This window comes from Ischnura elegans, chromosome 7, assembly GCF_921293095.1.
Source record: "Ischnura elegans chromosome 7, ioIscEleg1.1, whole genome shotgun sequence".
In the NCBI taxonomy this organism is placed as follows: domain Eukaryota; kingdom Metazoa; phylum Arthropoda; class Insecta; order Odonata; family Coenagrionidae; genus Ischnura; species Ischnura elegans.
Window position 1 is genome coordinate 7281045 of NC_060252.1, and position 14207 is coordinate 7295251.

The following is a 14207-nucleotide window of genomic DNA, read 5'->3' on the forward strand; positions in this document are numbered from 1 at the left end:
CTCTTCTTTTTTGTTAATTTACAAGTGAATGTTTCTTTTTTATTATATTACTATAATAATAAACATTGCAGTAACCCTTTAAGATGCCTATGCATCAAAATTATATGCTCAATTTCATATTAAGCCCTGATAATGGTTTGTAAATAAACGGAAATGTCTCTTTGGAAATTCTCGCCTTGCCCGGGAGTCTCGACCGGTGTCGAGAAATCTCGAAGGGGCGAGACTTCTCGACTCTCGACCCAGGCGAGACTCTCGTCCCGACAATGCCGAGAAATCGACCGACGAGACTCTCGCACAGCATTACTTACCCCCCATGTTGTACTTGAGGGCCTGGAGAAATGGGGCCTCTCTCAAATGAATGTAGTGATTTTAAAGGGTCCGGGTAAAGAATTAATGACGTGAAGAATGGTGAAGATGTTGGTGGAATTGGTGTGCTCTCGTCCCCTCCTCGTTGCGTTACTTTGGTGCGATCATTTCCTTAGAGGGGGGCCCACATGCAGGGGCGGTTCTATTCCGTCTCTTCTTGACTTACATTGAGCTCCCAGTTACAATCAGTGTTCAAAAATGAGCGCAGTGGGTCAATGGGCCGCAAGGAGAGTGCACTTTTAATTGCTATATTGACTTGAGAGAGAGCTTTAGTTCAAGTTGTATCCCTTATGCATAATGTTTTCTTGCACTCCTGTTCCTGTCCTTGTCCTGATCATGTCTCTCTCCTGCTATCGTGTGAGTGTGTATCTTTCCTTTCATCCTTGTGTCCTCGTCCATTTCTTCTGTTGGTGAGTGGTGAGCTGCCCCAGTGCCATCTATTGGTTACTCTTGGGGGCCAAAGAAAAGGTAGTTTTGTGTGCATAAGCCCCCGCTGAAATCCAGGATCAAAGCGTCCTGGTAGCATAATTGATAGAGCACCTGGCCAGCATTCAGGAGGTTCTGAGTTCGAGTCCCAGTCAGGCCGCATTTTTACCCTCTGATTTCTGGATTTTTCCATCCACCACAGCACCGTTGTCCTCGTCCTTTTCCATTATATGTTCCTATCCCTTTCTTTCCTTAACTCTGAATTTATTTGTACATACATATATTTTTTTCATGATAGCAATTGTGTTACCGAAAGCCAAGGAAATATATATGTCACCTAGTATGGGATGTATGGCGACCGACAGGCGAGGTCATTTGCCCCGTGAGGGTACGGGTTAGGAGGGAACAGTGGAGAGAAACCCTGCGTCGGAATAAGACTTCTTGTGAATATAGGCACAGCTTCATGCACCATTTGACGGACGGATGCACCATTTGACGGATGCGTTCGTGTTGCATTGTCCTCCACAAAGCACTCAAGCTGGGATTGGACAGTCTCTGAAAATTCTCCTCCAGGATTTAACACTAAGAGGGACGGCAGGGGTCATTGGCCCATTTTCACAATAGGGTTGTTCAAGCCTATCAAAACGGTCTAAAAAAACGAATGTATATCACTTCTGATGTAATTTCATTTTGATTGGAATGAATGACAGATGCGTTGAAAAAGTAATGATGGAATTATTAGCAATAAAAATTCGAACAATTTTAAACGCCGCCAAAAACGGTCCGCCATCTTGAAATAGAGGTGATGACGAAACAAGCCTGTACGGCTGGCCTGTACCCTCGATCGCTCGATGCCAAGCTGAGCACTCTGCATGCCGACTGGACATTTGCCAAGGTTATTCCTTATTTTGAAATGGCCTATGTTGTGCATGAAGCTTCCGGATGGATCAAGGCGACATAAAATCCATTCTTCAAGTTAGGCAGGCAACGTATGTAGTGTAATTGTTGACAGGAATTGAAAGTTTTGTATAGCTGCATTTGCAAGGAAACTACCTACGTGCAGTGAACTTTCATTTTGCCGCTAGTGCAAGTGAACAAAATTTGTGCCCTTAATGTACCCCTGAGTGAATTGATTGCATATAGACGATGAAGTAAAGAGTGAAGCGACAAGTGAAGTGAGTTGTGAATGTAACATCTTCGACGAAATTATTTATTTCTTCCATGCTGGTTCAATCAACCCTATACATTTCGATCTAAGGTATCTAACTATTGCGAAGGATATGTTTCATATTTGAGCTAGTTGTACTTAGAGGATACATCGAACGTATATTAATTTTCATTCGTTTGTTCGCCTCTAAGTTCTGTTTGATTTTATTACCTATTGCCAAATCATTTGGAGCATTCGTCAGTGTTTACATTTCACGAATTTCGTTGCGCTGTTGTTTGTTTTGGTCATATTTTGGTTACGGTAATAGTGAAAGTGAAATTCGAAGTTTTTTGATGTTACAATAACTGGTTTAGCTAGTTTAATAATTTGTTTCAGCCTATTCATTTCATTGTCTTCGTAATGTCAATGTAAAATAACGTAAACTGATTCTAAGTCGTTAGTGATGAGTGGTAAGTGAGGTGTGGAGAATCCTTACGAACTTCAAGGAGTGCAAATTCTTTTGTGTGTGCAGAGTGATTGGAAAACCGATTGTCATGTTTTATTAGCGTTACATAATAGTGTTTTATATTTATTGTGAGCCAAGCTTTTTATTGAATCAGTTGATTTGGAATATACTGATTATACGTATCAAAAAGACAGCTCGTGAAATGTGTGCGTTGTAGTGCTATTTGTGATATGATGAGCAATAAATATGTACAAGTAAGGGTAATTTTGCTTATTATTACTCTTATTAAAGGATAAATTTGGATTTTATTTAAACACTGATCTGGCGGCAGACGCTGGAGATCTTTAAAAAAAAGTGGAATAACCCTGCTGAGCCACTTCAAACACTGCAGTAGGGCATCTACAGGCTTGTGACGTCACACACCAATTCAAGATGGAAGTAGGGCTTTTTGGCGTAACGTAAAATTTGTCACTGTTTAAAGCCTTCTCTAAACATGTACAATGAAGAAAATAGCATAATATTATTGTCATTGCTCCTTCTGAAGCACGATCTTTCGATTTCTTAAATAAAAAAAATATGGTGAACAACCCTATTCAAATTTATTTTTCTCTAATTAAAATATTTTTTTAAATTTTGAAACTTTATCACTGCATTCATTTTGGGCAATATTTTGATAAATTAGTGAAAATTCAACCATAATGTTTTGTTTTCATTGTTTATGACATGTTATACCTAGAAGGACGGCTTGGGGTCATTTGACCCACAAATATTTTTCGCACAATTTTCTACTTTTTTTGCCAGTGGGCAATTTTGTGCTATGTATAGCATATAATCAGCAAGAGACTAGTATGGTAGATAATTTGCTTCATTTTGAACCACTAAGTACCCGGTTCAATGCCAATTTCGTCCCAAGGGCTCCTACCTGTATTCCAAAATCTAGGCATAGTGACTCGTTGTGCTCAATCTTTCAATATTTTATAGGTAGCAAAGGGAAATAATACGTTCTCAATGCTTGATTTGCGTGAAATTCATGCAATTATGATATTTTAATTTTGTATTTCTTTTATTGTTAAGTGATTATTGTATTACACACCAGAAAATCATCACATACCCCATGACTTTTTCCTATCGGCCAAGATTCAGAGCTCTTAGAGACATTATTTTTCATCATCGCCTCATCAGGTTTACAAATAAACCAGACAAATTTGGAATCGAGCAACTGGTTTTGACAGATGTGAAATGAAAATACAGCCTAAATGAATGTCCATATTGTGGCAAAGATGAAGATTGGCCATGAAATCAAGCGTTGGGGAAATATATGGTTACTAAATTGACCGTATCATACAAGAGTTCAGGAATAAATGTAACTTGTAACAATCATTTTCCATCCATCCAGCTAGTAGAAAATTAGAAAAAAATAGAAAACTTATCTTACAGGGACGATCTGAAAAAACAGACGTGACACACGAATATCTATGACTTCTAAAATAGCCATGTAATCCATTCAACGCGAGTGTTCAAAAATTCCTTAGGCCATACTCTTGCGTAGAATCAGGCAAAATAGAACAATAATGTATTTCTACTAAGCAATATGATCTCAGACGACTCTATTTTCGAAACGAATAAAAGAATACCAGAGACCATCCTATTTCATAATTAAAACAAAGCTTGAGTATATATTATGGATAGCATGTATCAATTTATTTGCACGTCTCCAAATCCATCAGCCATATCTCCACGAGCACTAAATAGAAAAAGGTGCCAAATATCACCGAATTGCACCAATTTCCTTTCCATTTTCCAAACTCCTTTTCATGCGCAAATGGCTTGTGTCCTAACACCCCCTGCCGCACGCCTTTTAGGTGGCTTGCGGGGTAGTATGTAAATTTAGATGTAGTTGAATAAATCGTCCAATGTACGCATTCGGTGCAAAAAAATTTTTTGTGGAAACAGCGCAGAAAAAATACTGACTGAGATTTACAACAAAGCAATAATTTTTTAAAAATTACATGCATATTTTACAACCTAGTGTGTCTATTGTTTGGATATAAAACACAAATTTTGTATTGAGTGCATGTATTTTCACGATTAGATTTGCAATCGACTACTAGATATGGAATAGTTCATGATTTTTTAAAATAATTGTCATTAACTTTTGACAGTAGAAATAATATTTAATAATGTTAAATGTTTTTAATGAACTGATTCAACAATTAATACGATTAAACTGAATATTGGATGAAAATGAGGCGTTTTATTCCAAAATAAATTTTAAGGGTCAAATGATGCCGTCTTAGGTAGCGCGGAAATCCCGTCCTCCTAGTGTTAATCACAAACCCTCATATGCCACTTTCGCCACCTCACCAACCTGGTTCCACAGAAGTAATTTTATTTTATTTTCATTACTGAGCGGTGATTACAATACCTCTTCCATTTCATAGTGCTAAGATAAACCCAGGAAGTGATGTGGAAAGTTTTCTCGTAGTTGTTTCAAATTGATTCAAAATTTTGAAGTCATTTCATGATTTTCAGCTGTATTTACGGGACTTTTTTTCTTTTAACAGATTGCGAGGACACGAACATAACGCAGCCAATGTTCAACTGCGGCTACGGCGTCTGCATATTGAATATATACGTCAACGACGGAGTGGTGAACTGTCCATTCGGAGACTGCAGGGACGAGGGGGGATGCGAAAACGCAATCAAAACCTCGCCACTGATAACGGGTGAGTCTCTCTCAGCCACTCAACAACGGCAAACAAAGATATCCCACTGACCATTAATATTAGTCAACTGTTCACAGCACGTGTTTCAATTGCTTTACAATCATCGCCAGGTGATGAATACGTCACGTCATGACGGTGATGACATGCACTTGCCTATTTTGAATGATAAATGTAAATAGTACCAGATGAGGATTATCGAAACATGTGTTGTGAGCTGTTGAATAAAATATTTGTGTAATATCTGTTTATTATTCGATTAATTTATGGTCTCCACGGTATTCCTCCGGTAAAAGTTGACTTCATTACAATTTTATTTGCAATTACATACTTACATTCAGTGGCGGCGCGTGCGTATACGCATGTTAGCAAGTGCACACCCAAAGATGAATGGATTATAAAAGAAAACTATTCTTCTGCAACGAGAAGGATAAAAATCCTGCCTGCATATGCTAGAAACACGAAGCTCCGAACGCTACAGCTATCTCCTTTTCGAATTCACCGCTCTACAAGTGTGCGATCCCCTGGCATCGCGCCGGGGACATTTTCGGTCTATGCGATCGCTTGAAGGTGTTCTGGCGGGACGAAGTATGCGGGGGGGTATGTACAGTAGGGCGGATCGCAAAAATCGATTTTTATCAAATCCATCTGGCCCAATGAAAAAAAGTTGTGGGACCGATCAAAAATAAGGCCTGAAAAATTTGAGACCTGTACGTGAACCCCTGACCCTCGCTCAAATGCAATTTAGGGGGGGAGGGTAAAAATTCGAAAAATATAATATTTTATGGTCATTCTCTATAGATTTTGCCAAGTTACTGACCTATTGGGGCAAAAATTTCGTGCATTTTGACGTATCTGCCACCGTTTAGCCACAAAATGCCTAATTTGAGTCCGCGTCCGCGAAGAAAATATTCCAACGCCCACGCAGCGTCGCGGATACCAGAGCCGCAGGCCGATCCCTTCCCCTCCACGCTCGCTTCTCCCCCTCCCACGCCTCTAACACAGCAAAATTCATCCAGCGCATGCTGCTAGGAGGTCGTTTATCTTTCATAATATAAATCAGAAGATGGTAGACGCTAAAAAACGATGCGTAGTGAGTCGACTTGTCCCTTCTTTGGCGCCTCGTCGGCGTTAAACAAATCGATGTTACCAACTTTTAGAGAAGTGATGAAATAATTTTAGTCAAAATGACTATTGCCGCTCTAAACGATGCCAAAAAAAATCTCGCATTTCTAGTGCTAGAGAATTGATTTTTCCCCTTTTCTTCCCATTTTGACGTTACTAACTGAGTACATTTATTAGAGTTAGTATTAAGTTAAATATACATTAGTTCCGCTAAAAAGAAATAATTTGGAAAAAGACAAGTTCGGATTGCTTAATTGTTCGGATTAAATGATAGTAAAAACTGTTTGATAAGAAAGGATGAATCTTCATTGTCACGTAGTTGATAGGATCGCGTATGTAACTGGACGAGAGTGCGCTCATTTTAAAGACCTTCTTCTTCGACGCATCCACACTTACACGCTGAAGACGCTCCTGGCACATAGGCAGTCCTCAATTCCTAATAAAAATGTCTTCTGTTGTTATAGAGTGCAAACATTTTCGCCACAGATATTGTTATGTTCAGATTAGCGTGACTCCACAGTGCACAGAAATAATAATGGTTATCGATAACTAAGTTCTAACTACACGTATCTCAAATATAGCAACTTTTCAGAACAGAAAAATAACGATTAATATTTTTTATTGGAACACTGAAATTAAAAACCAAAAAGTTCATGTAAAAACAAAAAAGAAACATTCGTTTGCATACAAAGAGCTGTTTCTTTTGCGTGTATTTTATTTTTCAACCCAGACGGCACAGAAACCTCCGTATCTAATTCGTATGTGCGTAGTACCCATTGACTACGGGGATACTAGGCCGCTCCGTCGCTTTTCGTCATGGATAATTTCCGTTCACGGCCTGTCGACGAAGCGCGTACGCAGCATGTGAATGTCCGCTACGAAGTGCTTTCGAAAGGATACGAAGCGCGCAGGAACACAGCGCTTAGGCTAATCTCAATCGTTTAAGTCGAAATTTAGATATATCGTAACTGGCACGATCGAAAAATGTATCCAACGCAGCACAATCGATAACTACCTACCATGGCCCTATACCTTATATACCCTTGGCCCTTTTACGAGGCAGGAAAGAAAAAAACACAGAAATACATTACAGATACTATTTATTTTCTTTAGTCAATCACAATAATATTTCCAATTTTCTCTTCTAACCCACATCTAATTTGGCGAAACAATTACCTACTCTTATTCTCTTCGAAATGAAAATCATTTAAAAGAGGACCGGCCGATACATAATAACTATCTTCAATGCCTCCTCCGATGAACGTTCACTATCACAGCACCCATTTGCACAAAATAATTCCACATCCACTTTAGATCTGTATGTCACTACTGCCACGACGTCTTTCTTCTTGACGACAGGTTACAGCGAAGCAATGGCACCTTCCTCCGATCTGGGCGCCTTCAATTCAACAAGAATTTTCTCCCCGTCTTCTCGTCCAAGACCACAGATTATTTTCTGATATCACAAGGTGTGATGTGAAGCCCTCACACCTGAAACTAATAATTAATAAAAATACCATGTAACTTACTAGGTCACATCTGTCGTATTATTGTTAATTGGCACAGTTATTGTATAAAGGTAGGGAACACTTATAGAGAACAACTCACTAATGTACTTACTTTGTTAGAAAACACGCACTGATATACATATAAACATTGTAAAACAAAACACACACTAAAATAGTGCTACCAACCCTACTTATACAAAATTATCCCCCTGAGGTTATTGCCAACCTATTATACATTCCAACAACATCATTTCCAATTTTTGGTATTTCTGCATGAGAAATCAAATTACTAGGCTCGTAAATAATTGTATACCTGTATATTTCTTTATTTTAAACTATAGTATAAGATAATTTGAAATGATGAAAGCCGACGAATAACAAACCATTGGGCAAGCTATGAAACAATATTCGATTCTATAAACTTGCCTGCTTATTCCTATTTTCTCCCTTAACCACACGTTTACCGAATGAATTAATACAAAAAAGACAACTAAAATGCAAGAATTTTCAAATGAATTGCTGCTACAAAATTTTGAATCACCATTTGAAGTGATGCATCAACATCCCGAAGCCACTAACTTAAAATTACATCCAAATATAATTACAGCGAGAAAGAGTTACATTGTAAAACAAAACACACACACAAAACATACCTTCCTGTTTTTCGTAGGGGTGAAATGTTTTCTTCTTATCACCCGAATGCACTTCTTCTTCAACTCACGATCTTTTGGAAAGCTAAAACTTGAACCATGTCCCGGAGTTTCCCTTACACCACGACAATACCACAGCCACCTAGAGAAACTGTCATGCACGAAAGGCATTTTTAACAAAGAAATACCTCACAAACACGTTTCTGAAGCCCAGTGAATAAAATTAAAAAATAAGGGAAACTTCACCATTACCAGACACTCTATTATTCACCAACTTAACCACAAAAATCCCTGCAATGTGTTTAGACGTCTCGTAAACATCGCGATCTCCTAAGCTTGTGCAGGCTTTGATCGGGCCTTCTTCCTAGGAGTAATGGCATCACCCGCGAAAGAAAATAGTCCCAAACCGAATACAGTTTTATCGATGAGATACAATTTTATCGATGCATATGAATTTGCCAGTCCTCTTGTATATTTTTTCGTCATTAAAGGAAATAAAGAAACAATACTTTTTAGCAACTTCTTAAGCGCGATTTCCTGTATCTTGATGGTCCACCCTCGTATTCAGATACGTAAAATTCCTGTGCCGTCTGGGAAATGTTGTTACACTTTATTTAACACTAGCAAGCCCGACCAATCCTTACACCCAATTATGCCTGAGTGGCTCATTCTGACCCAATATGACAATGTTTGCATTTTTTACGAAAAATACTTAATTCCTTCCCAGTTTATTTATTAATATTGTTTTTAAAGCATTTTGGAGGGCAGTAGAAAAAAAAGGTAATTAGGATAAAATTTTAAAATTGTAGTTATTCTACAATTTCTATGGTGTTATGGGAAACTAGCTTCCAAAAACATGTGAATACCTATTACTTTCCATCTGATGGGTTTGGGAGGTGCAATGATTTCCAATGGCATCACGTTCAAAAAAGTTACAATAGCATTGTGACAATAAATCAGTATAAATCACACCGTTAACTTGAATGCAATGGGAAAGTAGAAAGGCTTCAAATGTATTTGATAGACTGGGTCAAACTGACCCATCAGGGCATGGCAAAAAATGTAAAAAATAATAATAATAATATCAGGCCTAACATTTGCACAGTGGTTAATCAAACTAAACAATTGGAAGTCATGAAATATGAGTCTAAAAATTTCTCTTCCATTCAAAATAATCAACACAAATATTCTCTTTTGGGTCGAATCGACCAATCCGGGCATTCTAGTGTTAAGATACCTCTCTCAAACGGGCTGAATTTGCGGTACGTGTTGTTAGAACTTAGCCATCGACATGATAACCCTGTATCGCAGGCGAAGTGAACTCCACCGACGCATTGACTTCCACGGGTGGCGCTGGAGGAGCGGCTGCCCATCCCCAGCCGTACCCGATGATTTCCGCCGGCCAAGCCCTGCGCCGAATGTACCAGAGCAGTGCGGTGGGGGCTGGAGGGGGCGATAGTGGTGGTCTCCGAGACATCGGCGAGGAGCTCAAGAAGCACAACGTGATCCTGGGTCGCATAGCGACGCTTCTCGAGGGACGAGCAGAGGGAGGAAAGGGAGGGGAGGCGGGGAAACAGCCCGCAACGAAATAGCATCGCAGCAACCAATTGTGATTTTGATACCTTTTTTTCTGCCATAAAAAATAAAAGGCTTGTAAAAAATATTAGTCCGTTAATCGGTCTCAATTCCTTTATCCTTTCACCTTTAACTCTCTTTCAGTTTTCCTCAGGTTATATAATGAGGTAATTAAAATTAAAAAAAATGCCTGAGCACAGGTGGTGTTCACGAACAGGAAAGAGCTTAGGAAGGAGAGGAGGAGGAACGACAAAGTTCTGGACATGGTGGGTGAGGAGAGGCCATCTCTAGATGAGATGCAGAGGAGACAGAAGGTATGGATGGAGCGAGTACTTAGCGGGAAGATCCTTGGAACGAAGGGAGGCTGCCCGAATGCTTATTAAATTCTCCATGGAAACCTATCTGAATCGATAGAACACTTTTGTTAAAAACTGAGAGAGATTATAGCAGAGAAATACAAGACTTGAACATTTTCTGTAATGCTGGTAATGTAGCTCTGTTGACGGAATACGACGACGTTATACAGAGAATCAAACTCATACTGATGCAGCAGTAAATATATGAAATAAGGCCAAAGGCCATCTGGCCCGAAAAAACAAAGAAATATAACAATCATCATCAACTTAATTACCCGGAAAATAAAATATCTTTATTGCTCGGCTCTTTAAAATTATTAGCGTAAATTGTATGCATAAATTTCTGCGTTGAAAATCCAAATTTCATCTCTTGATCAACAAAGTAATGGTAATCCTGAGAATTTATCGCATAATCTCTTACAGGGTCACCTGCTCTCAAAAAAACAAACAGGCCAATAAGTCATCCCTTACGCTTCTCATGCACATGCCGATTTTGGACAGTCTGTAAAATATCGTCCATCCATATTCTAATAGTGAACAATTGGAGGGCATAGGAGTTTGCAAAATGACCAACCACGCACCAGCACCAGTGAAAAGACAGTTTAACACGGCAACTAGCAAGTGATTTACCGGTTAAAATCTGGCGTGTGTGCGAGTACACCGATTAAAAATAACCTTTTTCCCTGGCTGGCCGTCCAAAATCGGTGTGTGAGCAAGGAGCCTTATTTAACAGTTAACGTTATTAGGCTTTCAGACTATAAAATTGATCTTTCACAAAAATCCACTTTCTCATTATATTGTAAACTTTTTTATTCCTTGCTGTTTAAATTTTTTTATGGAAACATATAAAAAGTTATTCATACCATCCCGTATCACAAAAATGCTAATACATACTGAGTAGTAATCTCCTCATCCCTTTAATTCAGTATTTCAGCGTTGTACACTAAAAAAGTGCCAATCATTGCATCTTCAAAATTAACCTGTTTGATGGTCAAATTTTTAAAAAATCATTCTATGAGAAAAATGTCTATCTTTTCATGGACATGTCTTCATTTCAATTATCAGTGTTGAAAATTGCAAATTGAGAAAAATAAACACCATAAAAACCACTTCATCAAAAATTAACAGATCATATCCCGTACAAAATGCTATTTCTGAGCAATTTTACCAAATCTTTTGGAATTGTGTGTTACCTTCTCATTATCCACTTACTGAAAAAAATACTAATAGAGTTAAAAAAACACCTCATATGCTCACCGCAATACGCTATAAATTAATGTGTATGAAGAGTATCCATCTGCTCACCATAAAGTTTATATTCCTCGAATTTTAAATCTTCTAACAAAGCTATATGAATGAATACCCTTGGGTCAAAAATGAATAGTTCTTCTCCCCCATAACCAGATAATTCAAATTCTGAGAAATATTGCTTAGAATTAGACCTCTGAAATTAAAAAAATCCACCTGCACCCAAAACAAATTGATGACAAAAAACTAATATTTCTAATAAAATACTTCCTTTTATGCTCATCAAATTGAAATTCTCAGCTAAATGGGAAAAAATTATCCTTCTAATATAATAAGGTTTTTAATTTTTGGCAGTGGGAAATTGCTAAAAACCTAAATCAGCATTTCCTCTCCAACTCATTAGAAATTCTAATTCTAAGAAATGATTACATCATGTTCCACAAATTAGCTTTTTCACTGTTCTCTTTAAAAGTTCTTAGGTCCTTTATGATAATTAAGGCCCATCTCTTGTTTAACAATTGATTTTTTACACGAACGCACTAAAAAAATTACATATTAAATTGGTTTATGCTTTTATTTCTGCAAACTATCAAGAAATGGTACCAGAGTGAAATAACCTCCCCCTATAGGAGAATTTATGCTCACACACTAAAAACCTTGTGTTTATTTTATGTTTATTCCATATTAAATTATGTTTCTATTTCTCAGATGTTTTGTAGCAAAGAACTCTTCAAATATTCGCAGTTTTCAATCCGCACAGCTAAGAAATGTAATTTCTCAGATTTGTCCATCTGGTCTTTCACCATTCAGCGTTTTATACACACACACACACACACACTTATAAAATACTATGAGTGTAAAAAAGCTTCTCTTCTTAAGTAATCGATATTTTTATGTTAATATGCGTTGGTTAGAAAACCCCCTCATCAAAGAGTCAGGTTTTTATTCCCCTGCTGTCAAATGCTAACTGAGAAATATGTATGAAAAATGAAAAACAAATTAGCATTTATTCTTCCCCACATCAAAAAATGCTAACTCTTAGAGCTATTCACCTAGTCTTCAAAAATTCAGTGTGATGTATGAGCACACTAAAATATATTAGAATAAATGAATTATAGAATTATTAATAAATTAGAGAATCTCCTCAAATTTAAAATTATCATATTTGCACACAGAAAATAATTGAAGCCAAAGGAATATATTCATCTGTCTATCAAAACATTACGTTTTTATTCCTTGGCTATTATTAGTTACTAATGAAGAAATGCACATTCTCTACATCAAAAATTAATATTTTTTCTCTGGCCAAAAACAATTGATTGTTCTGTGATATAATCACCTCTCCATTGCACAAATTTTGTTTTCATTATACACTAAAAATAATAAGTTATAAATTATAAGTAAAAGAAAGCAATAAATCCTCCATTCAACAGACAAATACCTAAAAAATAAACAAATGTCATCATCATAAAATATTTTATTGAAAACATCATTTTTGTTGAGCAGATGGTATTTTTATCCTGGATCTATTTATAAGTGTTTCAGCATTCATTCATAAAAATGATGAAATTTCTTGAGAAGAGTAGATTTATAACAAATTTTTACTCTGGCAGGCATAAAAAACTCATTTTTAAACGACATAGACATTTTATCTGAGAATTAAGATTCATCTTTTTCTATAAAAGAAAACATTGTGAATATTGATGGGAAATTTCTCTGTTAGCAATTGAAATCTACCAAGAAATGAAAGTTAGATGTTTGGAAGCCTATAATTTTACAGCAGCAATTGTTTAGTGTGAGTATGGAAAAGTTAATATTTGTAGACAAGTGGACTCTCTACATTTTGAATTTTTAGTGACCAATACTGAAAAAGTTAAAAAAATGAAGAACATTTTTTTTCTGAAAAACTGTCATCTCAATATTTCATGTCAATATGTCAACTCCTCTACCATATACCTCTCCTGCTTCGATTCTAAAAAAATTGCATGTAGGTCTTTCAAATTTATGTTTAATGAAAGAGATATATTATATATATGAGATATATCATGCAGATCAATGAACATTGATGTAATATGATACAATGCCAATATCCAGATTCAGAATTTATCTTCAATTTCAACTTCGATATAATCAATGTTGAATTCCTTCTAGAAAGGCATTTACTCTTACCTTGAATATGTATGCAAAAAACAGATCATTTGAACTACTTCAAAGCAAAAATGGTGTCCTAAATTTATTTTTATAAATTGTTTAAATCATTGAATTTTTTTCTTTTTCGTCATACTTTCATCAATGCCAAAAATGTATTTTGTTAAAAAATTGAACTTCTAGACTTAATTGAGCCTTCTACAATAGGGTAGTTTCCTTCATCAAAGAAAACGAAAGGCATTGATCGCGATTCGTTGCCCACCATTACTGTATTCATAATATACAAATTATTTCGTTTTAGAAATACCGGTTTAGACGAATGGCAATGGTCCATTTTTATCCTCATTTGAAAAGGGCCAGATTGGCGCCCATGCGATGCCACTCCACGTGACGTCACAGGGACCTAGTTTCTATACGAGAAGATAGGAGTTATACATCGTCTGAGATTACCAATGCATGCATGAGGCGC

General features: G+C 36.9%; 1 protein-coding gene across 1 annotated transcript in view; it reads left to right on the plus strand.

Moving 5' to 3' along the window:
* LOC124162639 overlaps positions 1–10074 on the plus strand; it is a 29448-nt gene extending 19374 nt beyond the window's left edge. Inside the window, exons 4-5 of the mRNA XM_046539230.1 lie at positions 4970–5131; positions 9723–10074. Of these exons, the coding sequence (XP_046395186.1) occupies positions 4970–5131; positions 9723–10003 (443 nt within the window). The 3' untranslated portion in view covers positions 10004–10074. The remainder of the gene's footprint in view (positions 1–4969; positions 5132–9722) is intronic.
* The last annotated feature ends 4133 nt before the right edge of the window (positions 10075–14207 follow it).